General features: G+C 39.2%; 2 protein-coding genes and 1 long non-coding RNA gene across 6 annotated transcripts in view; 1 reads left to right on the top strand and 2 right to left on the bottom strand.

Annotated features, from left to right (window-relative positions):
* Positions 1–14,701, bottom strand: part of st3gal4 (ST3 beta-galactoside alpha-2,3-sialyltransferase 4) — a 38,161-nt gene extending 23,460 nt beyond the window's left edge. For 2 of the 4 annotated variants that reach the window (XM_085130375.1, XM_085130379.1), the window contains exons 1-2: positions 14,649–14,701; positions 1,454–1,521 (exon numbers count right to left, since the gene is read on the bottom strand). The gene's annotated coding sequence lies outside the window, so the exon portion shown is untranslated. The remainder of the gene's footprint in view (positions 1–1,453; positions 1,522–14,648) is intronic. The other 2 variants (XM_085130377.1, XM_085130378.1) reach the window with 2 other exon arrangements.
* Positions 1,005–26,328, bottom strand: tirap (toll-interleukin 1 receptor (TIR) domain containing adaptor protein). The gene is made up of 4 exons (XM_085130380.1): positions 24,263–26,328; positions 23,449–24,069; positions 20,211–22,873; positions 1,005–1,521 (listed from the first exon to the last, which is right to left on the bottom strand). Exons 1-3 carry the CDS (start codon positions 24,267–24,269, stop codon positions 22,626–22,628), a joined length of 876 nt encoding a protein of 291 aa, XP_084986506.1. The 5' UTR covers positions 24,270–26,328; the 3' UTR covers positions 1,005–1,521; positions 20,211–22,625.
* On the top strand, positions 7,047–9,596 carry LOC146504139 (uncharacterized). Its single transcript, XR_014868640.1, has 2 exons — positions 7,047–7,954; positions 8,102–9,596. It is a non-coding gene; the product is annotated as an uncharacterized LOC146504139 (long non-coding RNA).
* Positions 26,329–27,809: the final 1,481 nt, after the last annotated feature.

Genomic DNA, 27,809 nt, shown 5'->3' with positions numbered 1-27,809 from the left:
CTGTTGACATCGCAGACAGAGAGGAGCTAACTGTAACTGTAAGAGCCCTATGTGTTACGTTCACTGTGGACTTTCTGACAGAGCGCTCCACAGGGCCGTGTGTTAACACCTCTGCTTTTCACTCTGCTGACTCATGACTGTGCTAAGTCACACAACCTCAACCACATCATGAAGTACCCTGATGACACAACTGTGCAGGACATGATAAGCAGCAATGATGAGTCAGCATACATCCCACCCTCGCTCATCATCAACGGCTCTGCTGTGGAGATGGTTTGGACCACCAACTTCCTTGCACATAACTGAAGAACTCCTTATCAAAGATAGCCCAGCAGAGAGTGAACTTTGTGATACAGCTGAAGGAAGGAAGCTTCCCTTCTCCCAACCTCACCACATCCTACACAAGCACCATCAAGAGCATTCAGGCCAGCTACATCACTATCTGACACGGCAACTGCAACGTATCTTGCCGCAAGCAACTGCTGAGGGTAGTGAGCATTACTGGGGCCTCACCCGCCACTACAACAGGGTGAAATACATATTGTGATTTACCGTTATGTTCTGGTTAATGGTATGTTCTGGTGCTCAAAACAGAGACGTGCAGCTTTTGTGCAATCTTTGAAATCCACAAAAAAAGAAGCATGCTACTTTTGTGCTCACTGCAAATGAAACATTTTTATTGATAGTTTCTTGAGATCAAATTGTCCAGATCAGCTACATTGCCACTTAAGTGACATTTTCAGTGATACAGTGACATTTATCACACTTCTACATTCAAAAATGGAAATACTGCTGTACGGAACATTAGCAGAAATTTGGTTGGGTATGCAAGACCGTTTATCCCCCCACCACCCCACCCCCAACCACCACCACAACCACAACGCACCCATATTTGTCTTATTTACACTATCTCCATGTGTGCGCTGTATTCAAATATGTTTTTTCATGGCTGAGACAAAAGTAACATTATTTTGACTTTGACTTGAAATAGAATTCATATGGGCAAAATGTAAAATAGCTTAACAGTGTTGCTTCATCTAAAAACAAGTAAAGAACTAATACTAGTCTGTGTATGAGGAAAAGATGTTGCAGACCAGGAAGAGGCGGTCTTATCCGACCTCTATTCTACATGGAAACAACATCAACGTCAAAGTAATAGGTGACCAGTTTTAATCCGTGTACGACACTTTCCTGATTTGCCAACTTTGATATTGTGCTGCTAGTCATACAAATATGTTTTACTTCCTATAGGCTGACAAATAATCACATTGCTGAAAAAAATAATAGTATAATAGTCACAAGTTGCATCTAATTATTGTAACTTTTTAATACACCATAATTACACATTCTCCTAACAAACGTCTTTATTAACGCTTGCACACTGATCACTAAATGAAACAAAGCTCCTCAAGAACCAACCAGTGGTTTAAAACAAACAAACAGGACATCTTACCTTTTTCTTCTTTCATTTCAAAAGGCCGGGTCCTCAGTTGTTCCTATGTAATCAGTCTGGGATTTTCCCTGCAGTAAAATTAAACTGTGATCAGTCATATGAAGGAAAACAGAGAAAGCCTGCACAGTAGACATATTAACTTTGATATCCTTTTCTCCTTGTCTCCAAACTAACTAAAGAACCATGTTAAAATTCCAGCTATGAAGAGAAAGTAAGCAAACTAAATAAGAAACATGGATAGCTAATTACTGTATTGCTGTGGGATGAATGAACTATAGATGCACAATAGCTGTCTGCGTGAGATACAGTCGAGGGGAAGGGTGGAGCGATGGCAGAGTGGAGAAATAGGCTGACTGGTACTGAAATAAAACTTCCACAGGATGTTAAGGGCAAACAGAGCAGAGCCAGATGAAGGTTTAGTCCTATCAGAAATGTCCTTCACCACAGATGTTCCTTAAAGTATCACTGTAAGTCTAATCATGGATCAGGAAAGAAATCCAGACAGACCACTTAAGAGGCCAGTCACAGACTGCAGTGATTATAGATGAGTCAGGCAGCTACCACGGAAAAGCACAGGGGAAGTAATTCCAGCAACAGTACTCCATGGGAAATTTGTTGTCAGTGATGTATTGGTTTAAACTGTTTCCACCAAAATTCTCAAGGAAAGTGAGGGCTGGCAAAGCAATACTTATTAATACTAATACATTAATACTTAAGCTAATGTGATCACTGGTTAAGATAACTGCAACATATGTGCTCTGTATTTAAGGTTATTTAAGGTATTCAAGGTGAATAGTGGAATTGTAAAGCGCTTTGAGTGTCTAGAAAAGCACTATATAAATGCAATCCATTATTATATTACTGTGTTACAGGCATTGTGAGTAAGAATATGATCAATGGTAATTTCACTCACTCGTGTTTGGCCTGTTCATTCATTTTGAAGCAGTGTGAGAACATGTCTTCATACAGACATCACCATGATATCCTTGTACCCCGGGCGGATTCGATTGGGATTTTCATACTTTAGCAAACAGATCACAATAACTACAGTAAACTTACATAATGTAACTGGATCTGAAAATTAAAATAAATATTGTAATTTTACCATCATGTCGTGTCAAACTGTTAGGCAAAAAACAGAGAGCAGCAGTTTTTAATGCAATAGTTGGAATCCACAAAAGTCAACAAGTGTTTTAAAACACCCTGAGGAAAGACTCCTACAAACAGCTAGAAGCAAGCTATCTGTATACCTCTGGCAGCAATAAGCATACTTAAGGGTCTTTTATGCTCACTGTAGAGTAAGCATTTGTGAGTGACAGATGATAAAATATCAAATTGTCTGGATTGGCTAAGTTGCCACATCAGTGACATTATCATAATTTCAGAATGTAGATCAGTGATTCCTGAGATTAGGGACAAAACAGGTTTTAATTTTCTAAAATATATTTTTTGATTTTTCAAAAATATATTTACATATAATTGTTGCACAAAGTTTGGCTGTCTCACCAAGTTTTGGTCCAATCTCCCAGGTGTAACATTTTTTAATAATTTATGGTTTTTGCTGGAGAAGTGCAAGGCTTTTGTCAACACCATCAGACACAAAGAAATGCAAAAATATATATTTTTAATTAAGTTAAAATATATAACTTGGTCTAAAGCCCTGGTCTAAAGCTATAGCTTTAGACCAGGGCAATCTCAGTCCACGAGGGCCAGTGTCCCTGCAGGTTTTAGATCTCACCTTGGGTCAACACACCTGACTCACATGATTAGTTTGTTACCAGGCCTCTGGAGAACTTCAGGACATGTTGAGGAGCTAATTTAGCCATTTAAATCAGCTGTGTTGGTTCAAGGACACATCTAAAACCTTCAGAGACACCGGCCCTCGTGGACTGAGATTGCTCACCCCTGGTTTAGACCCTGCTGTACTTTCTCTCTTTTTGTCTCTCTGTGCTTGTTTCCAAAACCTTCTCTTCTGCCTTTTTTCTCTTTCTATCAGATCACTGATGTTCTTTATTTTTCCCTCTTTCACCCTCTTTCTAGATCTTCCCCTTTCCTTTATGAGAAACTCTTTCTTCAACTCAGGGTGGCTGTTAAGTTTTTTTCTCCTTTTTTGATACTCCCTGCTCCTCCTCTTTCGTTCCACTACTGACAGGTTCCCCTTAGCCATTCTAGCCTGAAATGTACCATTTTCTAATTACTATAATTTTTCTGAACCATATGCATTTATACAGATTAAGGATCAATATTCACAACACAATTATGTATTAAGCAATAGAAATGCTATCCGGTCTTTAAGTCTGATGTCATTAGCTGTTTCCAGGTCCAAACTCCGCTGCAGATCCCAAAGTCAAAGGAACTCTGCGGCATCACGTTGGACTACCTGGTATATAATGATGTGCTAGGTGATCGCTAGCGACACAGCTATGTTAGCATAACATAAATCAGGGGTCTCAAACTCACGGCCCGTGGGCCATTTGTGGCCCACGTCACCTCTACTTGCGGCCCGCATATTGATGTGAAGAAATATTTTTTAAAAATTGTTATACGAAAAATTATTTAAACGACAGCAGAGTCTTACAGGCATGGTCCTTTAAGACTGTAGCCTCATGGGCGGTGTAGTCCTTGCTGCAGGGAAAACGTGTGGGACCGCCCCTCCTGCTGTGTGTGTGTGAGCATGAGGGAGGGAGAAAAACAAAAGTCGAAAAGTATGAGGTGCTACCGAGCAGAAACGGGAGATGGAAGCATGTAAATATAAAAATAACCACTCCAGCCAAGAAGAGTACCTGACGAGCCCAGTTGTAAGTAAGCTATTAAGACTCGACTGTACACTGTGTTCATGTTTTCCTCCGAATCAATAAAGTAGTGCTGAAGCAGCCTTTCAACGCCTCTTTCTGTCTCTCGCTAGAAAAGTTGACCCAGACAGTAAAGCTAGTTCCCGGCTACGAGCCCGACACGGAACCCAAAGTATTAGCCAGAGGTCTCCTTCGGAGCCGCGGACCTGGCCGAGGTAACATGAGAGTGCAAACATGTTGAGAGATTGGCTGTGTTAGTTCAGTGAGAGATTTATTTGGAAAGAAAACGACAAAAGCAGGATTTATACATCATCACTTAAAGACCAGCTCTCGGGGCAGAGATAGCTCAGTAGACGCCACATAATCGGAAGGTTGGGCGTTCAAATCCAAAGAACAGCGGTTATCCTGGATTTGTAGCTGCCCACTGCATCACTGAGTGAATGGGTTAAATGCAGAGGACTAAGCATTTTCCTACAGGATTAATAATATAAACAATGAGATTCAAGATACGGCAAATTCGATAATATTCGACACATCTGTAAAGCAGAAATATCAGTAAAATACACAGAAAGTAATATGACTGAAATATTAATAAAAAATAACTTAATATAATTGATGAATAGCTCACTTTTGTGGCATTTTTTAACACCATTAGAAAAAGGGTCAACACCGTCAGACAAAAATCCTGATGGTGTTGACATCTGATGTTGCTGACAAAATACCCTACTTTCTCTCATAACACATCTTTTTCTGACAGAAGCCATCTTGTTTTTCATCAGTTGCTTATGGCCTCTACAATCTACCTAAATGAAGCTTTTTTACAAAAAAAAAAAATTAAATCTTGCATTTCATCGACTTTGGTGTTGACGCACTATGGTTGTGACAGAAAGGTATGCCATAAATAAAATAAAAATTTAAAAAAACTTATCACAGCAGTAACCTCATGACATGTGTATCAAACAGGAAGTGGTAAAGGGGTCCTCAGAGTGTAAGCTACCCACAATAATTCCTGTTTTTTTTGTACTTTAAAAAAAATCTGATGGTGTTGACAAAAACTCTGGACACGATTTTAATCACTTAAAAAATATGTAAAAATAAATTTTCAATTGCATATTTTGATATTATATAAGTTATTGACTTAAATACTTCGTGACGAGGGCCATGATGTTTAATTTTACATAACTTTTAATTTTTTTTCTGTATTTTAATATTATCACACCTGCTTCTGGACAATGGATTTTTAAGGTACTGGTAATGTATTGTACCATTTAAAATAAATATATATGTATGATAAAATGCAAAATCATACTTTTGTTTTATACTCATTGCCTTGGTTTGTCTTTTAGTCAGTTGAGTTAACACTTGTATGCATATTTTTAACCCCAAAATTGGGTTTTATCTGGCGGACATGTTTTGTCCCTTATCTCAAGAATCACTGAGATCTTTGTTGCCCTTTCCTGTGGTGGCTCTGTTTTCATGGTTACCATTGTTGCCTCATATTTGTATCATCTCCCCTGTGCTTGTAAAAATGTATGTGAGAGTCAGCCCTTATAGCCTTGTAAACGTAGCCTCTCTAGCCTCTCCATACACTCCCTTGATTTTATGTTTACAGCAGCTTGAGCAAAGTCTTTAAAAATATATGAGATTCAGTGAATATTAGTAACAGAGAATATATGCAAGAAAGAAAATAAAACATTTCTTCATCTTCCTCCTCTTTGCCACCCCTCCAGCTGGTGACGCCCTAGGTTGGCACATCGTTAGGCAAACCAAAAATTAAACAGTTGCAAGCTTCCATTTAAAAGTTTCAGTTTCAGTAGCTTGGCTGCTAGACCTAATCATATGCATAAATTACAAGACAGTAAATTGTAACTATATATTATGCGAAATGGACAATTTAACAGTAATTCTTGAATACCAGGCCTCCCTGATGCAATATTTATGGTAATTATGGGACCAACACGGTCAGCGGGAAGATAAAAAATTGTCCAAAATGGCCTTTTTCTCTCTAAAATCCTTTTCAAATAACAGGTTATTTCCCTCAACCTCTAATACTAAGGAAACAAACACGTCTGCTCACAATAGAAAATTACATCTGAAACACATAATCCCACTTTTATACAGAAATGTTGTTTTTTTTTTAAAAACGGAAGCTTTAATTACGTTTTTCTTGTTGATATTTGAGGCATCTCTCAGAGGAGGGCACCTTTTGGGAAACAGTGCACAGGATTCAGTAGCCGAGGCAAGGTGGTGATGTGGCAGTCACAAGAAGGGTTATTTTGGTCCCTGGAAGTGTTTATTCTCAAATGTCCTGATCCTCTTTTCTTCAGCTCTGATACTGCAAGAAACCTTTTGTTAATTTCTGTAGTGAAACCTTTGTCTTTTTTTTTTTTACCCATTATCATGAGTTATTTGGCTAATTTTAGCCAATCTCAGAGTTGTCTAAGTGGACAGAACATGTATTATTTCTAGATTTCCTGGCAGTCATTACAGTTGTGTATTTCTGATGCACAGTAGTTCTCCTCCACTGTCTGAAACAGTAACCTTTCAGTTCACTCTTTTCTTTTTTTATATTGGGGAGAAGGACTAAGTTATAGAAATCCAAACCCACAGAACAAAATAGATGATAAGCAATGTCCCTGTCCCTGCTCAGAAACTGTGGAGTCAGTCTCATCACTAGTAATAAACCTTTCCATGAAGGCTGGATTGCACTGATCCTCTCTGAGCACGTTTGAAGCTGATGGTGAAATCGCAAAAAGTGCAGACACTCTAATAAAAAAAAAATGGTGAAGACGTGCACCTTGAGGAAATCAATCAATCAATCAATCTTTATTTATAAAGCACTTTTCATACAAAAAGAAAATGTAGCACAAAGTGCTTTACATGGTTAAAAGCAGCCCCCCCTCCCCTCCACACACACACACACACGCACACACTTAAAAAGTAAAATTGGACTGGGTACGCATGAGCCAAGTGAGGAAACACTATCATGGGGAGCCGTCTGCACCGGAAGCCGGTCACAGACCGCAGCCTCCAGGCTGGGCACACAGCAGGAGGGAGGCAAAGAAGCCCCCCAGCCAGGCTGAGAGGACCCACAGAGCCCCAGCAGCCACGGTCGATCACAGCCCCGGTGCAGAGAGCGCCCTCTGAGGAAACACTGGAGATATGACCTAATAAGAGTATATACTGGGTAAAAAGATAAAATAAATAAGAACGGGATACAATATAAATATAAATATAAATAGAGTAAGAAGATTTTAAAAAAAAAATTAATAAGAATAAAATCAATAAATATTAGGTAAAACCTAAATTAACAATAGAATAACAGGATAGAATAAATAAGCATAAAATAAATAAACGTTAAGTAAAAGCTAAATTAAAAAGGTGGGTCTTGAGCCTGTTCTTAAAAACATGTACGTTCTCTGCGGCCCTGAGCTCCTCCGGCAGGCTGTTCCACAGACGAGGACCATACCACTGAAAAGCTGCCTCTCCGTGAGTATGTGTCCTGACTTTAGGGACAATCAAAAGGCCAGTACCAGAGGACCTCAAGGTCCGCGAGGGTTCATATGGTAAAAGCAGATCTGAGAGATAAGAAGGCCCAAGACCATTAAGACATTTAAAAACCAATAAAAGAACTTTAAAATCGATCCTGAAACACACGGGGAGCCAGTGCAGCGATTCTAAAACCGGTGTAATGTGGGCCCGCCCTCTGGTCTTCGTCAGCACACGAGCTGCAGAGTTTTGTAAAAGTTGTAAAGTTGAAATATTCTTTTTAGGAAGACCAGAGAGCAGGGCATTACAGTAATCAATGCGACTGGTAATAAAAGCATGCATCAACATCTCCGTGTTGGCCCGAGAGAGAATAGGGCGGACTCTGGCTATATTTTTTAGATGATAAAATCCAATTTTGGTTACATGTTTAATATGTGGGATAAAACCAAGCTCAGAGTCAAAAACAACACCCAGGTTTTTCACTTGTAGCGAAGGACATAGTGAAAATGCCTGTAATTTAGACAAGAGTTTCTCTCTCTGAGCCTCAGGACCGACGATTAAAACTTCAGTTTTGTCCTGGTTAAGCTGTAAAAAGTTTTCTGCCATCCAAGATCTTATATCTAAAATACAGTTAAAAAGGGCATCCATTGGTCTGGTGTCATCAGGAGACATGGAAATGTACAGCTGAGTGTCATCAGCGTAACTGTGGAAGTTCACTCCATGCCTCCTGATGACACCGCCGAGAGGGAGCATATACAAATTAAAAAGTACAGGGCCTAAAACTGACCCTTGAGGCACACCACATGTCATTTTATGGATCTTAGAGGAGCATGTATCCATACTCACCATAAAAGTTCTGTCTGAGAGATAGGAAGTGAACCAGTTGTGTACAGCACCAGAGAGGCCCACCATGTGTTTCAGTCTGTTTAAAAGAATAGCGTGGTCTACTGTATCAAAGGCTGCGCTTAGATCCAGTAGCACCAGGACTGAGAGCTTTTGGGAGTCCCAGTTACATCTAAGGTCATTTAAAACCTTTAGGAGAGCAGTCTCTGTGCTGTGGTTCACCTTAAATCCAGACTGGAATATCTCCAGGATCTGTCTATCACTCAAAAAGTCATTAATCTGAGTAAAAACAAGTTTTTCTAAAATTTTACTTAAAAATGGTAAGTTGGATACAGGTCTGTAGTTATTAAAATCATTACAATCCAAATTGCTCTTCTTCAGAAGGGGCCTCACCACCGCCGTTTTAAAGGCAGCAGGGAAGACACCCAACTGAAGAGAGCAATTCATCATGTATAAAAGCTCAGCTTCAAAAGATCCATAAAGTGTTTTAAAGAGTGAAGAAGGGATTGGATCTAAAAGACATGTGGTGGGTCTCACTGTGGAGAAAACTTTCTTAAGGTTCTCAGCATTAACCAGGGCAAAGCTGTCCAGTGTCTCCTCGGGTACAATCGAGTCCTCAGATGTGTTTAAAATCATATCGCGAGAAGATAAAATATCAGATCTGATGGCACTGATTTTTCCCCTGAAGTGGTCTGCAAACTGCTCACAGAGCGAGTCTGTGGGGGTTCTGTGAGAGCTGTTAAAATCAGGGTTAAATAAATGATCTATGGTGGAAAAGAGGACCTTGGGATTATTTTTGTTATTACTGATTATTTTGGCAAAGTATGAATTTCTTGAATTCCTTAATATATTATTGTACATTTTAAGTTGCTCGCAAAATATTTCATGGTTGATTGTATTTTTATTTTTCCTCCATCTCCTTTCTGCTGCCCTGCAATTTCTTTTGAATTTTTTGACTTCTTCGTTTCTCCAGGGTGATGCATGTTTTACGTTAATCTTTTTGGTGGTAAGTGGAGCAACGGAGTCAAGGCTTTTCTTCAGTTTACTGTTAAAACGACTAAAAATAAAATCACAGGGTGCAGGTAAAATCACAGGGGGGCATTCGTCTAAAACCCTGGTAAAATTTGCAGCCACTTCAGAAGTTAGATAGCGCCTCCTCACAGTTCGCACCGAGGTCTCCCGCTGAATAAATAGCCAAATTTATATCAATTAAGGTTTTTGATTAGGTAAAGATATTGAAGCCCGGGATAAAAAGGAATGACTAAACGATTGCAGAAAAAATAGAAGCTAAAACAGAAGCAACAGTTAGTAAAACAGCTGGTTGAAGTACTTACCAAAAATGTTAAAAAATGAATAAATAAAAATAGAGAATACATGCATTCACAACTGAACTGTGGATAAGAAGCTTAGGACGTTAGCTAAAAGAAATTCAAATGGTTGCAATAACTATTTGCTGTTATTATGGGTAAATTGGTTGGAAATCGAAAAAAATGAATATACAGTTGCATTACTCAAACTTGAACTGTTGCAACCTAAATAGCTTCATGATTGATCTTTGTTCTTGCTGTGATCTCCCCATCCTGTGTCTCAACAAAGAAAAAATGAAAAAAGAAATGGGGGATAAGTACATCTTTTTTTTAGTTGTTTCAAGTGGCAACATGTTTCAAAAGATCTCTAAAGTATTCCGTTTCAATCTGTTGCTATAACAGCAATGGCATAAAGGAATATTGGAAGTAAATACTTGGGTGTTTTCCTCTGTTTTTCAGTGTGTTGTACTCTTGGAACATGAGGAAGTACCTCCATAACAGGAACTTCTACAAGGCCGCATGATGGCTCACATCGAGGAAATCAAATCTTAATTATACAAAATACAAATTTGCGGTACTTAACTTTCTCACACAGAAAAAAACAATTATGGGTTATGACATGAAAAAACTGACACATTGCTCAAAATTAGAGTAATCGATATGCTGTAAACACCATGTGGGTGTGTTTGTGTGTGTACTTTTGGAAATGAATTAGGTCTTTATTGTTTTATTAAAAGATCAAATTATCAATTATCAATTTGCCTTGTAGGCAAACTGGTGGGGGTCGAAGCTGTCTCTCACCCAGCTTCGACCCCCACCAGTTTGCCTACAAGGCAAATAGGTCCACAGAGGATGCAATTTCCACTGCTCTCCACTCCGCTCTGCATCACCTGGAGAATCCTGGGACATCAGTAAGGATGCTCTTCGTTGATTTCAGCTCAGCCTTCAATACTATCATCCCAGACATTCTTATAGAGAAGGTTGGACTCCCCCCCCCCCCCCCCCCTCCACATGTGCATGGATCAAAAACTTCCTCACAGACCGTTCACAATCAGTCAAGGTTGGCAACCAGCGATCATCCACCCTGTTACTCAGCACTGGCTCACCACAGGGATGTGTGCTGAGTCCTCTATTATACACCATCTACACCAGTGACTGCACCTTTACGCACCCCTGCAACATCATCATCAAATTTGCAGACGACACCACTCTGATGGGGCTCATCACCAACGATGATGACACCGCCTACAGGGATGAGATCCAGCGACTGTCAGAATGGTGTAACTACAATAACCTCACCCTAAACACCAAGAAAACCAAGGAAGTGGTCATGGACTTCCGCAAAACAAGAACTGATCCCCCTCCCCTATCCATAAAAGGTGACTATGTGGAGAGGGTGTCCTCCTTTAAGTTCCTCGGCACCCACATATCCGAGGACCTATCCTGGTCCACAAACACATCAGCCCTAGTAAAGAAAGCCGCGCCAGGCTGCAGACTGAACTCCTAGTGTCCTTCTACCGTGCCACTATCGAGAGTGTGCTGGTGCACGCCATCCCTGTGTGGTACACTGGTTGCACAACAGCTGACAAGAAGAGACTACAGAGGGTCATCAGAACTGCAGAGAAGGTGATCGGCTGTCCACTCCCCTCTCTGGACTTAATTGCCAGCTCAAGATGTCTCTCCAGAGCCAGGGCAATTATAAAGGACCACCTCCATCCTAACCACCACCTCTTCAACACCCTGTCCTCTGGAAAAAGGCTCAGATCCATCAGGTGCAAAACCAACAGACTAAAGAACAGCTTCTTCCCGTGCGCTGTCAGAACTCTTAATGCAAACTAAGAGTGTGTAAAGACTTCCCCAACACATCCACCCTGACACTGCTGTTGATCATCTATGTGCAATATCTCAGTCTTTCCATGTTCTGTGCAATATTTTTGGCTCATATGCAATTATTTTGGTCCCAGTCTGTTTCAATGTTTCCTACACATACACCATGTATATAGTTCCACTCACATATGTATACATATACACTGTTTTTTATTTTATTCTATTTATTTAATTATTTATTTTCCGCCTTTCTTGTATATTAGTTTCTCTTCTTCTTACTTTAGCACCTTTGTGGTTCAGCTACCCAATTTCGCTCTGCAAGAAACTGCACAATGACAATAAAAAGCTCTAAGTCTAAATTTGTTCAAGTTTTATTTCTGGCAGCAGCTGTCCATTTCCAGCCTCATTGACCATCCAATCTCTCATTCACTACACAGTTTGACATCTGCAGACAATTATCTACACATATTATATCCACCGTGTGAAGAACAGGCATTGAGGCATCTGCACGCTGCACCCTTCTGCACGTATACAATAAAAAAAAGGATTTCCATGGTGACATGGCTACTAAGTTTCGTACACAAACAACAAAATTAATTCCATCAAGAAGGTAAAGCAATACCAGATCAGACAAAAGGAAGCAGCTGCATAAAAGTAGGCCTTCATTTAGACTTGAATAAGAATGACTTACAAAATTTCATAAGCTCGGCGCTCTAAATCCATGTCTGATTTGTTTACGTTTTCCGTGTGTTGACCCTGGGATAGTGTACAGTGTTTGGAAGGGCAACGTGGGAGACTCAATCTGAGTGTTGAGGAGTAAACGGAAAATATTCAATCTGAAACCAAGATATGCTGTAATTAATGAGGTATTTAATCTGACGTTTCTCCTATAACCACTGGAATAAAGAGGCAACATTAAAAAAAACCCAAAGAAAAACAAGTGTGCTGCGAATGTTCTTCTCTATTGTCTCTGGTACTGCTTTTTTAACAGAGACATATCTAACGTGCAATTAACCAAAGTACACAAGAGTCCTGTGGGCACTGCCTACACAGGCTTTTCCCAGTTCCATCCCAGCTTCATTTTGTTCCCTTGTGAATAAAAAATAAAATGAAATCTGTGAAAAGCTCCTCAATGCTCTCCAGTGCGCTTACAGAGTCAGAGAATGATTAGGTTTGCCTGACATGAATGTTTTGGGGACAGATGTGTGTTTATAATATTTTTTGAGCCCAGCTTTGAGCCCAGCTAATTGATTCAAGCAGAAATGAGTCAGTACTGCAGAGACCATATCATGTGTTTAATGATTACCTTCATGTTGCCACATACTTCATATCATTAATCTCGATTAAATATGATATCTGTAGAAGAAGAAAAAACTAAAGCCACTGCCATGAATGAGACTAAACACAGAAAAAGGACACTGCACTTTGAGTTTGCATATAATAAAATATGCTTTGTAAATACATTTTCCATTCCCATCTAATCCTACATACTCTTTCAGAAAGTTGACATTGGAGCCATCCTGATCTAAAATTCAGCCAAGCCTAAACTACCAAGGAAACAGAAAAGGGAAAAAATGAAAAAGGGAAGTGTAACAGGAATGGATTAGTAATCCATTTAAAGCTACTCTCGCCTGTTCTCTTAGTCACAGAAGTTGCAAAGGTGTGTAGCTCAATATGACGCAAGCTCCAAGGGAATTTAGTTTGTAAAATCCCCTATAAGTGTATAATAAACCTTATCAATCACCTATGTTTGAATGCAGTCAAATATTTGAGTCCAAGGTTATTATGGCAAAGATTAAGGAGTATGAATGCAGATACATCTTCAAAAGCGTCTTTCAATTATTTACATTCATTCATCATTGCAACTTTTACAGCATGACATTGACTGTCCTGGACAACAGCAGGTGGGAACAAGGATGTCATCAAAAGAGAGGTGTGCAACTCTGATGCAGACTGATATACTGATGTTAAGATTTCAGGAGAATTTGTGCTCTACTTGAGTCATCATGAGCGGCTCTTTTAAACGGGGAAGCTCAAGACTTATTTGTTTAGGCCTGCTTTCAACCAGCGGACATTACCGTTGTCTTTTTGTATTTGTATTTTTATTTGTTGCATGCTGTTTGAAAAGTGTTATAAGAATCTACTTTACGTTCTTACTTACTTACATCTTCCAGTTCATCACAGTCGTGCTAATTGCTCTTATATGAATGCCGATTCGTAAAATATTTTTCAGTGTGTTGTTCTTTTTTGCTACTTATCCAAAATCCACAAGCGGCCTCTTCACATCAGCAACCCAAAAAATAGTATGTTTGTTGTCCCAGTCAATGACTAAGTGACCAGAGTGATCGCCACAAAGGACAAAACAGGCATTCGCATCTAAAAAAGATTACGTGTCATCAATGAGTGAAACAGACAAGAACAAGAAAACACACACTGGGACTTTGCTTTGAAAGTTTTCATAGCTGTAATATTACTGTGGAGCTACACGTCTAAAACAAGCTCAAACAGGGAGGCAGATAATCAGGAGACGTCGATCTCCTCGATCTGAATTTATCAGCTCCGACCAAAAGTATGTCTGTCGCTGCCTGCTTTTGTTTTTTCCACCAAGAATCCGGGCTCTTGATATACTTGCCAAACTTAAATTCCATTTCAAGTTAGATTCAATGTCACTGATTGCAGGGAATACGTCAGCTGTCTTCGGCTGAATTGTGTCAGTGAGACATATCATTCTCACGCACTTAAGGCTTTCCTGTCTACATCTAGAGTGCTGCCAGCACTAAAAGGACAGCATCACACAGAGATGACTCGTGCCAGCCAAATTAAATCTTGTGATCCATAATAACTCGGCTCCAATAGGTCTGGGGTATTTTTAAGACTAACAAAACTCACACACATAGCTCGCTTGCCCAAAAGGGGGGCCTCAATGCCCTCACTTACCAGCAGCGCTGTCGGACAGATGATGTTAAATCGGCGGGGAGCGACTCTGTTCAGAACTGCAACCAAGTTCACGTTGCTTTTGGTGCCATTCCGTGCATTTGAAAACAACAAACCCTGTCAGCCCACCGCTAAGGCACGCCGACAGAAGCAATCAGGGCGTTAACGCTCATGTGCAACGTTCCACCGGACGCGCAATACCGCAGAGTTTACCTCTTCTGCCTGCTATGAAGTCGCTCTGACATAGCGGTTAACATAGCGCCTTTAACAGCGGACACCCCTTCTTCACCCCCCACCCCACACACACGGTGCAGCAACGCATGCGCAATGTGGGGTACGCGCACTGGCCGCTAGACAGGTTTCACTGACTGCGAAAACCGGGCAAGTTAAAACTTGTGTACGGGCGTAGCAGCAAGCAGGACTTCTCAAAGTGCCCCGTTCAAAATCTACAGCTCATCACGATCATTTGACCTATGCCTCATAAATCCGGCTCAAACTGGACTATATTGCAGACGGAGCAACATCTGGAAAGGCTTTGCAGCTGGCTGAGATTAAAAAAATAAAAAAAAACTGTAAATGCAGCTGATACATGAAGTGCATTCTGAGCTGGGTTTTTTTTCTTTTCTTGAAATATTGAAAATGTAAAAAAAAAAAAAAAAACGTAAATTACAAAGGATAGCTGCTTTCGGTAGAGTTAAATTCTTCACAAATATTCAACTCATTTCACTTTTATTGATAGGGCTAATTTACAACAACAGCTGCCACAAGGCACTTTATACTCTCAAGACCCTACAATAAGCAAGCGTTTGGCGACAGTGGGGAAGAAGAGCTCCCTCTTTGGACAAAACCTCCCACAGCAGGCTCAGGGAGGATCAATATTTAATTATGTATAATGATTAATTGCATTATTGATGTATACGCACACAGAAGGTGAAAGGAAATGGCTGAAAAAAGGTGCTCAGTGCATCATGGGAATTTCCCACCGGCTGAAACCTATTACAGTGTAACTAAGGGATTGTTCAGGGTCACCTAATCCAGCTCTAACGATGAACCCTATGAAAGCCTAACCTTACAAGTAGAGAGAGTCTCTCAATAATTAATTAATGGCACTGATTCTTTGAGCAGTCTTTTAGGAACGGATTTTAAAAGACACCTCAATGGCTTAGAGGAAGAAATTATTGAAGTTAACTCAGAATCATTGAAAAGGGTGAAACAATTTTAGTAAAAATTAGTCATTAAAGTTGCTGTCTGTGGAACAGCTGTGAATAATTTTCTAGTGGATAAAATCCTATTTGTAGATTATTGAAGTCATTACTAGTTAAAGTTACTTGGCTCAGCAGGACTCTGATTCTTTGACAGCCTGGATGCAGCACCGAAAAGAACACTGGGGTTGACTGATTAAAAAGAAGCCAGTTTCCCTCTGTCTACTATACATATCTGTTGTGATATCAATAGCTATCTCTACAAGGGAGAAAATAGGTGCTATAAATGCACTAGACTATCAAGTAGTTTACAAAAAATCGAATTACTGAGGTAAAAGTAGGCTCCAACATTGAAACTTTGCTCATGTGCACATAAGAGTCCACATTGAGATAGTGGACTCTTATAAGTACCTGGGTGTTCACCTCAACAATAAACTGAACTGGACTACAAATACAGACATCCTGTATAAGAAGGGCCAGAGTCGACTCCACCTGGTGAGGAGACTCAGGTCCTTCGGAGTCTGCAGGACTTTATTAAGGACATTCTATGACACTGTGGTAGCATCTGCCCGTTTCTATGCAGTGGCCTGCTGGGGGAGTGGATGCACGGACAGGGACAGGAGCAGGATTGACAAACTGGTGCCGAGGTCTAGCTCCGTGCTGGGATGTCCCCTGGAGTCTGTGGGGGTGGTTGGCGAGAGGAGGATGTTAGTAAAGCTGACATCCATCATGAACAACCCACATCACCCACTGCATGAGTATGTGAGTGGGCTGAGCAGCTCCTTTAGTCAGAGACTGAAACACCCTCGCTGCAGGAAGGAGCTCTTTCGCAGATCATTCATCCCAACAGCAGTTAGACTCTATAACTCCTCAATCACGATGTCATAAGTCACTGGACACTGTGAACATCCACGGTCACCACTTCATGCATAATGGACCTTCCATGTGTATGGACATGTGCAGGTATATATGTATGTATATGTATAGATATGTATATTTAGTGTGTACATGTCTATACATAGGAATAGTAGTGGTACAATAGTTATGTCAAGCTATATAGTTTATGTCTTGCATATTCCCAACCATATCCATGATCACATACTGTGTATGCTACCGTTGTATATAGTGTATTATCTTACTTTTTTTTCATTGATTGTAATTTTTTGTATTTTTGTATTTCCTTCTGATATCTGAGCTGAGGTAATGCAAAAAATTTCCCCGTCGTGGGATCAATAAAGTCTTATCTTATCTTATCTTATCTTATCTTATCTTATCTTATCTTGTCTTATCTTATTCCATAGATGTGTCATCAAATCATAATGAATTTTACTTTGATTGCAATCATCTGTCAAACATTAACTCTTGGTTTTGGATAATTAGCATGTTGCTCCCAGTCACGCTACATAATAGTGTATTCTGACCAAAGTCAAATTTCAGTTCACTTATCCCGTCTTTACTATCACAGCAAGAAACACCAGTTTGTGTCAAGCTTTGTCCTTAAGCCTACATTTCTGCTTTCAGTGAGCGTCGTCTCACAGAAGCATTTCTTTTTTTAACACAATCAGGAGCGTGTCAGTGGAAAGTTTTGAGTCTTGGCTGCAGTTCATTAATAATAAACATTAATCCAGGCAGTTTCAGACACATCCAAATACCACGGATTCATGAATGCCCAATGATTCAATTCAATATTTTCAACCCTCTATGCTGACTCACACTGCACACAGTTATAAACAAACTTTTTATGAGACATTGTTAACTACTTTGTGATATGAAATACAATTTCACGTGAAACTCTACTGGCAGAAGCTAGAGTTCGTAATGGTAATCATTCATGGAGAATGATTTTCCAGTCATTTATGATGTGATCATGGATTTGAAATAACCTATCCCAAGTACCATGTATTCCTAGGAAGTTGTTTAGTAGTGACAAAAGACACACCCAGATACAGAGTCTCCAAGGGAGGTTACTCTGTGGCAAGACCAATAATGTTTCTTATGTTGCAATGTCCCTTCCTCTGCCCTTCTTGTTCTCACAACAACATCTGGAAATTAGTTAATTAGTAACACAAAAAATCTTATATCAGCTAGACATAACTCAGATGAGTCAAAGATCTGATGCCAGATATTTGTTGTTTCCTTGAAAGAGATACCAAGCAAATGCTGGGGAAATATTACATAATACAATGACATGAAATTGTTTTGTTCAAGTAGTAGGACATTTGATTCTCACTCTCACCAAAAGAAGCTGAAATAGTCTCATATATTCTATACTGGTTGATCCCACCTAGGGGGTGAAATTGATGGAGTTACTGTTGAAGGGTACCTGATGAACTTGTCTTTACATTTTTTTGTACAGGTACCAACATTTAGAGAGACATATTTTTTATTTGTAAGTAACAGCATGGTGTAGTCTGCCATAAGTAACAGACTAAAACATAAAAAAGAAAAGATCAGCGCTTCTGTTGGGTTAATAATAATGGATTGCATTTTCGAAACACTTAAAGCACTTTACAATCCCGCTATTCATTCACTCTCACATTCACACACTGGTGGAGGCAAGCTACAGTTGTAGCCACAGCTGCCCTGGGGCCAGGGCTGGACTGGGACAAAAAATCGGCCCAGGCACTTTGACTAGAGACCGGCCCACCAGGTATTATAGGAAAAACCATAAAGCCTTTGAATGAAAACAAACACTGTTGTGACAGTGATGTACACTGTCTTGTTGGTATATGTATGATTTCTATACGTTGTACATCAGATAAAAACTTTGGTTGTAAGATTCAGATAATTATTTAATAAAAGCTAGATACTTTAAATGAGAATAAGAAAGAAAAGTATTTCTTTGTGTCCCCCTTTCCCTGTTAATGCCCCACCTGGACCCCTGGCAAAGCTTTGCTAGACCCGCCCCTGCACAGTTACCAGCTGTCAGCTACATAAAAAAGGATCCTGGTGTTATTTGTCTCTCAGAAAGCGTTCCTCCTGCTTCCCCTTTCCCTCATCCACCTGGCCTCTTGTGGCAGCTCCGCCATAGCCACCACCAAACAACTGAGTTATTTTTACACATCTGCCAGCATCTGGCCAATCCATCACCTTTCATTGTTTATACTGTTATAAAATAAATTTTAAAAAAAATCATCGGCCCATAAAAACAAAAAATCACCATTTGCCCGGTATGCCCGATGGCCAGTCCAGCTATGCCTGGGGGAGACTGACAGAAGCGCCATATCACGCCATCAGTAGGTGAAGTGTTTTGCCCAAGGACACAAAGACCAAGACAGACAGAGGATCAAACCAGTAACCTTCCAGTTACAAGATGAGCTTCTCAATCCCCTGAACCACGGTCGCCACACAAACCACGGTCGCCCCACGACGGTTACTGGTTTGTTTATACTAGTTTTTCCTTAGAAAACTCATAATTCCTTTTTTTTGTTTGTTTGTTTTTAGAACACAGATGTTTAATTATGTAGATTTGAGAAACCACAGTCTGAACATCTTCTATATCTCTTGGCAACGAACATTCATTGGGTTCTTTAAACGAAAGCGTCGCTCCTTTACGAGTTTATTCATCCAGTTCCATCATCAAGTTTAGCTCGTCATTAATCATGTCTGACTCAGTATAAGATAGATTGTGTGCAGTCTTTCTTAAGTGGACGTCAGAATTATTTTCCCAATAATTCCCAAGAATACACTAGCAAACGGAATCTTGTATTAGACTTTTAAATGTTATGTAGAAGAAGTAGCTGCAAAGAAGCTTTATCTTTCTTCCTTGTTTCACACTGGGGAGAGGGTATAGTAAAATCATAAACACAGAAATGGGCCAAAGTGCAATAAAACAAGGTGTTCATGTTATAAACTTAATGCTGCTGGTAAAACAATTAAAACAGAAAGACTTCTATCTTTTATTTTGTCTATAAAGCTACTGTACTGTATGTGATTGTCATTTCTTATGGCTCAGTATGCTCACCAGTCACACTGAAACCACGAAAATGTTTATTTGTAACCCAGCTGCTTCATCGCTGTAGCACAGCCAGCTGAACTCACTCATCACAGGCAGAAAGATCCAGGTCAGTGCCACCGCACACTGTACAGACCACCAAGGGGACTTAAAGCTCAACGCTCTCCCAACGATAGTGATCTAAAACACACAGCTTGCTATTAAGAGACCTAAACTCTGTGCTCTCCTTTACATCTTTCTTGGTGTTGAAATTTGTGGGATGATGACACTCAACTTGCATGTTCGGGGGCTTTTCCACACCAAACCACAGTCACTGTTTTCAGTTTTAGTCTATAGACAAGTGGATGAGCATTTTAGTGATTCATCAGTATTATTCACCGAAAACCAAAAACATTTCCTTCCACTTACCCAATTCAAGGTCAATTCGAGGTGAGGGATATGACATGTTGAATCTATCCAAGGTCTAATCATGAAAAAGGTGGGGTACATCCTGTGTGGGGCTAACATAGATAACTGTTTCCACTCACAATCGCACCTATAAACTCACAAAGGCACAGTGAAACCATGCACACTCCCAGTAAGAACACACAGGCAAATATGATCCTATTTTAAGCTGTCAAATTTTAGTGAGCCTAAAATAGGTCTAGTGGATTAGAACACAGGGTACACATATCTGTGAGGCAACAATATAAACCACTGCCCTGCAGTGTCACATGTCAATCTAATCAAATCATGTTTTGTCTTTATAAACAAAGGAAACCTTTTATATTTTGGCAGATTTTAGTCTAACACTGATTGTTATATAGAACATTTATACTGTCCTGAAGCAAGACGCTTTATATACAACATGCTTAATTCACCTATTCACAGCCAGTTATACAAGCACTATTTCTATGCAGAACTGCTTGCTATCTAACATTCACACACATTCATACCCCGATGGATGCATCACAGAGCTACTTGGGTTTATTATCTTGCCCAAAGATATTTGGCATGTAGACAGGAGCAGGCAGGGATCAAACCACCAACCGATTAGTAGATGATCTGCTCTGCCTCCTGAGCTACAGGACATTTTTCTTTAAACGTTTTTAAAGGCACAGTCAGTCATTATTTTAGTTTACTTAATAATAAAAAAAAAAAAGAATACTGTACTCATAAATATACTACTCACTTCGAGCGCTATTACCTGAACCAAAGTCAGGGCTTTTACACACAAAAGGATACATTAAAATGCTTATGTATTCAGAATATTGTCACAATTACTTAGTGTCAGAAGATTAGACATCTGGAATCCTGACAATGAAGCAGCTAAACAGCAACAGCTGGTTATGAGCTAACATTATGGCACCTAATGTTAGGCTAGCGCTAAAATATGCTTCCTCTCTGATAAACAGCTTGATTAAATTCTCACATTGATTGAGAAATCATGTCCAAGTCCAACAATGCTGTGCCTTAACGTTAGCTAACACGGCACAGCAGAGCATAGCATGAGAAAACAGAATTCAGCTGACATTCTGCAATTTGCTGGCATTCATTAGCGATCATGATCAGACCATTTATAGGGCCAGAGTTTGTTAGTTTAGCTTGCTTTTTACATTACGTATGTGAAATGTGACACGTGCTTTGTCTGACGTTAACAGCCATTCACATAACTACATCTGAATGTGTGTGTGTGCGTACACATGCGCATGCTCAAGGATTTGGTAACAACAAAGGCTTCATAGAACATCTGCTCCTTTTAGAGATTAGTCTCAATTTTTATGTTGCAACGTTGGCTTGGCACGAAAGAGCCGATTATAACGGATCTCTGTTTGCAGCGCTAAATGTCTGCTGTTGTTTAGGAGGTTGGAGAAGAGTGAGGATGATATAGTGTTGAAGAAAAAACAGAACACAGTAGTACATCTTCAGTGCAAACGATTCCTTGTAAAGGGAATATAAACCCTGTCTGCTTTTTGGAAAAAACAAAACAAAAAAAAACATCACAAACATTGTCCTCCACTTGATACTGTGAATACTTTATATTCCACAATGAGTGGACTAAACTTAATGTCAGCTATCTAAAACCTGTTATTTGTTACTATGCTTAATGAATAGTGAAGTCTGCCAAGGAGAAGTGAAAGCTCCCTTGGAAGGACGATAGGGGTTCACAACAAATTTTCAACTTGATCGGACTTTGTTTCAACTATTTATTCATTAGTTATAGTTGGACCGGACCTAGTGCTGTCTGACACTGTCCAAGTGTCAGGAAGCTACAGTCTGGACAACACACATTCAAATACACCCATGCACTGCAATTCCAAACAAGAAACAATGGTTGGCAGGTTGGCAGAAATACTAACAGCAAAAGATGATAAGTCTAAAGAAATATTTAATTTAAAATGAAGAAAGAAGTGTGTTTTTTTTCCTAAAAAGGAATTACATTCCCTGTGTTATTACTCGAAGCCCAGTTCAAATGTCATACCACTGTCAGCAGTTTGTAATGGGTGGGTATTTCCCTTTCTCATACACAACCCACACACATACACACAGACCTCATGATATGACCCATTCATGTTTCCTCACTGGTACTCTCTATTGTCGGAATTTGCAGTAGAATACACCACCTAGTGGAAAAGACAACCTCCTCTCATTACAAAGCTGAGACTACAAACACAAACTCCTTTAATGTTTACATTTAAATATCTTACCCACTCACACTATAGTTCACAAGCTGTGACAGGAAAATTGAATTCCCATGCTGATCATTTTTATTGTTCTGCCACATATCCAGTGTTAAAAAAGCAATAACCGCACGCTGTGATAAAAGGAACACTAAAACGGAGGTCAGTCAGTAGCTAAGTTTCTCCCTTCCTGCGTCATATTCTTTAATTGCTGCTCCTGATGATCACAGGAAATGTCACTAAAGTGTTTATGGCTCTTTCGCATCACTTCCAGTGGAATAGCAGTCCCAGCAGGGCTGTGCTGGGACATCAGCTTGTCTTCTTTTGAGCTGTCTGCTCCATCTAATCCACTGCTAGAGCCACTCATCTGGAAATTATGAGTCACCTCTTTTTTAACCAGGTCCTCCAGGTCTGAAGAAAGAACAAAGGAATGTTTTTAAAGATATTATCTCACCCAGAGAACTGATTAATGCATATGACCCTTTTATTTCTTTTCTCTTTTTTTGCTAGTTGGATATAAAAGAAGATTTACAAGTAAAGTGTTGGGGAAAACAAACATGAAGGCTTCCACAAACTGGAGCATGCTCCTGTGCATTTTTAATGAATTCATTTGAAGTTTATGAAAACGCATCAATCTTTTAGAAGCTGTAGTCAAACACTAATCAATATATATTTATGAGGAGAACATTTTTTTCTAAATAATAACCTAGAAAAGGTCATCGCTGTACCTTTGATAAATGACAGAATCACTTAAGAATTGTATTTTATATTTACTTGGATTATCTTTATTTAATATTAAAATTTGTTTGATGATCTGAAACATTTAAGTATGAGAATCAGGATGAAGAGTTTATCACAGCACATCACTTTTATTTGTGATGTGTTAAATCAGTCTGTGATTCCCAGCTGATTTAAACAAATATGGTTTTAAACATGGCATGACTGATCTCAGCTCGTGTTCATATCACTCTCTTCTCATTACTTACACTGGAGTACCGTCCTGTTGACAAGCGTATAGGCTTGAATGGGGTTCCTGCTCAGGTCAATGTAGTAGTAGAACTTCAGCTCCTTAGGGTACTGAGAGTGGGACAGGCTGTGAAGCAGAGGAATCATCCTATTGGACATGGGTCCCTCTGTCAGTACCTGGTGCATCATATAATTACACCAATCATCCTGAACAAAATTAGGAGTGATAAGCAGAGCTCGTAAGTGACTGTTCTCCACTGCCTGACAAAACTCGGTGCAAACTGCACCTCCTGGACATGCGTCCCTCTGCCACAGAAAGCACCTGAGGCTGCGGGGCGAATCCTCGAGGAAGGAGACCAGGCGTGTGGCCTCTTCAATGTCACTTTGGGCGCTGCTGTGACAAACAAATACGTCATACTTTCTTTTCCATCTCAACTCAGAACTGAGAACAGTAGGCAGCTGCCATGGTTTTGTGGGGGTTCCCCCGGGTGATGATGACAGCGACGACGAAGAGCACGACGGTAATGTAGATGAGGATGATGTTAATGCACCGCTAACAGAAGACACTGAACCTTTTGTGGCTTCTTTATTGTGTTGCTTTGATAAAGATCCTCTCGATTTCAAGAGTTTCTGGAACCAACCTAAAGGAAACAAAAAGATTTTAAGGTTGATTTGTTTTTCTTTTTAAGTATAAAGATTTCCTGACATTCCACACAACTTATGGAAAATCGTGTGAATAACAGTAGATATTTTTGTCACATGTGCACAAACAAATCCTCAAAAGGATTCTGATAAGATTTACACTGAAAGAAGTGACCAGAACTTTTTACTTACCGTGCATGTTGCTGAGGTCATCATGGTTGTTCAAATCGTATCCAAAGTACTTCTGACAAATAGATATAGATAGTGATAGATAAATAGATAGTGTTGAATTCAATCGGTGGGAGCTTCTAAAAATCCAATTTCTCCACTCTTTAAAAACATCGCAACCCGAGGCTGTAGCCGAAAAGCTAACTCACACAATAGCAGCAAAGAGAAAGTCACTGATATCATCATAAAATGAGGAAGTTAGAGACTGCTGGAAGGGATGTCTCAGCATGTGCAGTCAAATTTCAAATGCAAAAACTGTCAGACTTCACTGAGCACCTTATTCATTGTTGTAAACTGACATTTATCAAAAAAAAAATTTTTTTTGCTTTTTAAAAAAAACATATGGTAGAAAAAACTGATCTCATAAAGAACAAAATGAAGTGGGAAGCATGAAGACAAGGTGGGAAATGTTAATAGGCCTAACCATGTCCACAAATCTATTTCTGTAATCCATGTGTTACTATGGTTTGCATTTCCAGCTTCACCATGAAGGAAGTTAATAAAACCACTGTCATATATTTAAACAAGAGGAAGTTTGGGGTGACAGTAAGCCTCAACCCCCCCCCCCCAACACACACACGTTATGTATGAAAAAAAAAAAAAAACCTCATGTACTATGTTAATTGTGGTGCGGGGGAACCCTTATTTGGGCTTTCCCCACATTTCAGCATTTTTGAAGTGTGGGAAGATTTCAGTATAATTAGTCTATTAAAATTTGAGTAGCAGGGTCCATATGAGTGCACCAGAGGTGGGCGGGTTTCGTGCATCTGCCCGCATAGCAACCACTGCAAAATGATACCATGTACTTTTTTGCCCCTCAGAGGCATGAGCTTTCATGCTTTTTTTCCCTTCTGCTATGCCACCTTTTGTTACACTTTAAGGATATTGGCATTTTGGGGTTGTCTCAAGTCCCAGAACGTGAATTCTCTAATCATTTAAAGTAACTGAAAAAAATATGGTAATAGCTAGCCAGTAAAAACTAAAAAGAAAAAAGATTTTAAAAAGCAAAGTAACTCATCATTACACATGTATAGATGTTTCAGAGTTTCAGTCAGTAAAATGGTTGCTTTGGTTTGGTTAATCTCCCCTGGGAATGGAATTTGCAATCAGTTCTGTCTGTCTGTTAGCAGTCTAGCATCCACAGTTTTTAAGGCATTATTTTCAGTTTTTTTCTTTAATACCAATAACAGTTTCACCTGATTTAATTTTTGTTTAAATCTGGTCAAGTTCACACCTAATGTGAAAATCAGCAAAAACTTTGTATTACTCACAATTTTTCCAAATCCAGAAAATTTCTCTCCACAGATAAAACTCTTTTTATTAGTAATGCCCATCAGGAGATCCAGGAATCTGGAAACAGCGAAAACAGGTAAGGCCAAAAATAAGTAGTGTGACGGACTGAATCACAAGTGTCGGTGTCTCACAAAAACCCACACTGATAGATAGAAGAGATAAAGAATAAGTAGAAGAAAGACAGATAAAAAGGATGAGCCAGCACTATCTTGTCTATTTAGTATTTTTACTACACTGTGTTAAACTGGGAATTTATGGGTGAAGATTTATCTTCTATCGCCATGAGCAGCATATAATTTCCTAGGCCCTAGAACCTGTAGAGAAACAGTTTTACAAGTTTTCTTGTATATTTACAGTACAGTTTGTAGTACTACATGTATGCACGTAGGAAACATACAGACCAATCACGTGCATTGTAACTCGTCACACATGAAGCTACTCAGCCAATCATTTAGTTTCTTCAGTGCAACCCTGCGAACACGCGCGTGTGTGCAAACAGAGAAGTCTGAGAGGAGATGAAACACAGAAGTCCAAAGACAAAAGTAAAAGCAACAGAGAGAGAAAAGCGGTCGGTAAAAGCTGTTCTTAATAATTCTTGATGTGAAGGAGGATAAAGAAGATAAGGAAACTTCCCGTTCCCTTTTTTTTATGACAAAAGCTCATTTATTTTAGTTTTGAATGTAAAAGAACATTGTTCAATTTTATTATTATTCTATTATTAGAGAATTCTCGAGTTCATGGTGAAATAATAAGCATAGTTCAAAGTATTATTTAACTGAATGTTTTTTTCTTTTATTTGAGAGCCTGTTGTTTGACTACATACAGACACTGATTCAACTATTAGGCTACCTCAAAATATATTATATTGAATTATGTGTTACTTTGTAATAACTGAAAATATTATAAAACAATAATACTTCTGGACCTTAATTTGAGGACTTTTTCTTTAATTGGACTTAGATTAGCTTAGATTTTAATTGCCCTGTCTTCGGCTTATATTATTACTATCAAATAACACAATTATTTACCTGAAATGTTTCTTTAGGTAGTAGCTTATACTGAGTACTCAGGGAACTGTAGGGGAATTTTTGCTGGTTATTTTAACCCAGCTGTTTCCTCTTGGTGGTTTCATATTTACCTTTTTTGTTTCTCTTTTTGTCATATGCAAGAAGAATATGAAAAAATGGTGCTGTACCTTAGACGGTCTGTACCACCAGTTGTCCACACACACACACACACACACACACACACACACACACACACACACACACACACACACACACATATATATATATATATATATATATATATATATATATATATATATATATATATATATATGTAGCAGGTATATATATATGCTTGTTTTTATTACATTTTTAATAAATGGCAGGTTGGTTCATCTGCCTCCATCTCAACATATTCCTCATTCCTACTCTGTTATACGAACAATCTGCATATTGTTCTTGACTACATCCATGAAACTTTGTGGTCTTGCTGTTTTCCTCCTGCCGGGCAGCTCTTACCTCCACTATCTCTGTATATGTCCAAACTACCTCAGCCTAGCTTTTTTCACATTGTCTCCAAAGCTTCCAGCCTGAGCTGTCCCTCTGATGAACTCATTTCTAATCCTGTCTGTCCTGGTCATGCCCAATGAAAGTTTTAACATCAACTTTTTGTCAGTGCCCCCATCTCCAAACTATACATCATAGCAGGTCTCACTTCCACTTTACAAACCTTTACTATCCTCGCTCGCTGATATCCTCTTGCCACAAATCTCCACTGACACTTGTCTCCACCCATTCCACATTTCCTGCACTTTTCTTGACCTCTCTTATGCACTGTATGTTGTTTTAGATAGTTGACCCCAGGTATTAGAACTCATCTGCCTTCAGTACTTCTATTCCTACAGCTTCACAGTTACACTCGCCTCATTCTCATTCGGACATGTACTCTGTCTTGCTTCTACTGGCTTTCATTCCTCTTTGCTCCAGAGAACACCCCCCCAGATACATAAGAGATGGGTGGATCGCTGGTATTATACCAGTGCTGTTGTTGGTATGAGATCGACACTAGCGTTATGTTGTTTGTAACCTCTAAGTTTAGTATATTATTATTTAGTATATAATTATTATTATTATTATTATTATTATTATTATTATTATTATAACATCACATATTTAGTTATTTTTATAGCCTATAACACATTTAAACAACA

The sequence above is a fragment of the Neolamprologus multifasciatus genome, chromosome 14, assembly GCF_963576455.1.
Source record: "Neolamprologus multifasciatus chromosome 14, fNeoMul1.2, whole genome shotgun sequence".
Lineage (NCBI taxonomy): Eukaryota > Metazoa > Chordata > Actinopteri > Cichliformes > Cichlidae > Neolamprologus > Neolamprologus multifasciatus.
This window is presented reverse-complemented; position numbering and strand designations above follow the sequence as displayed.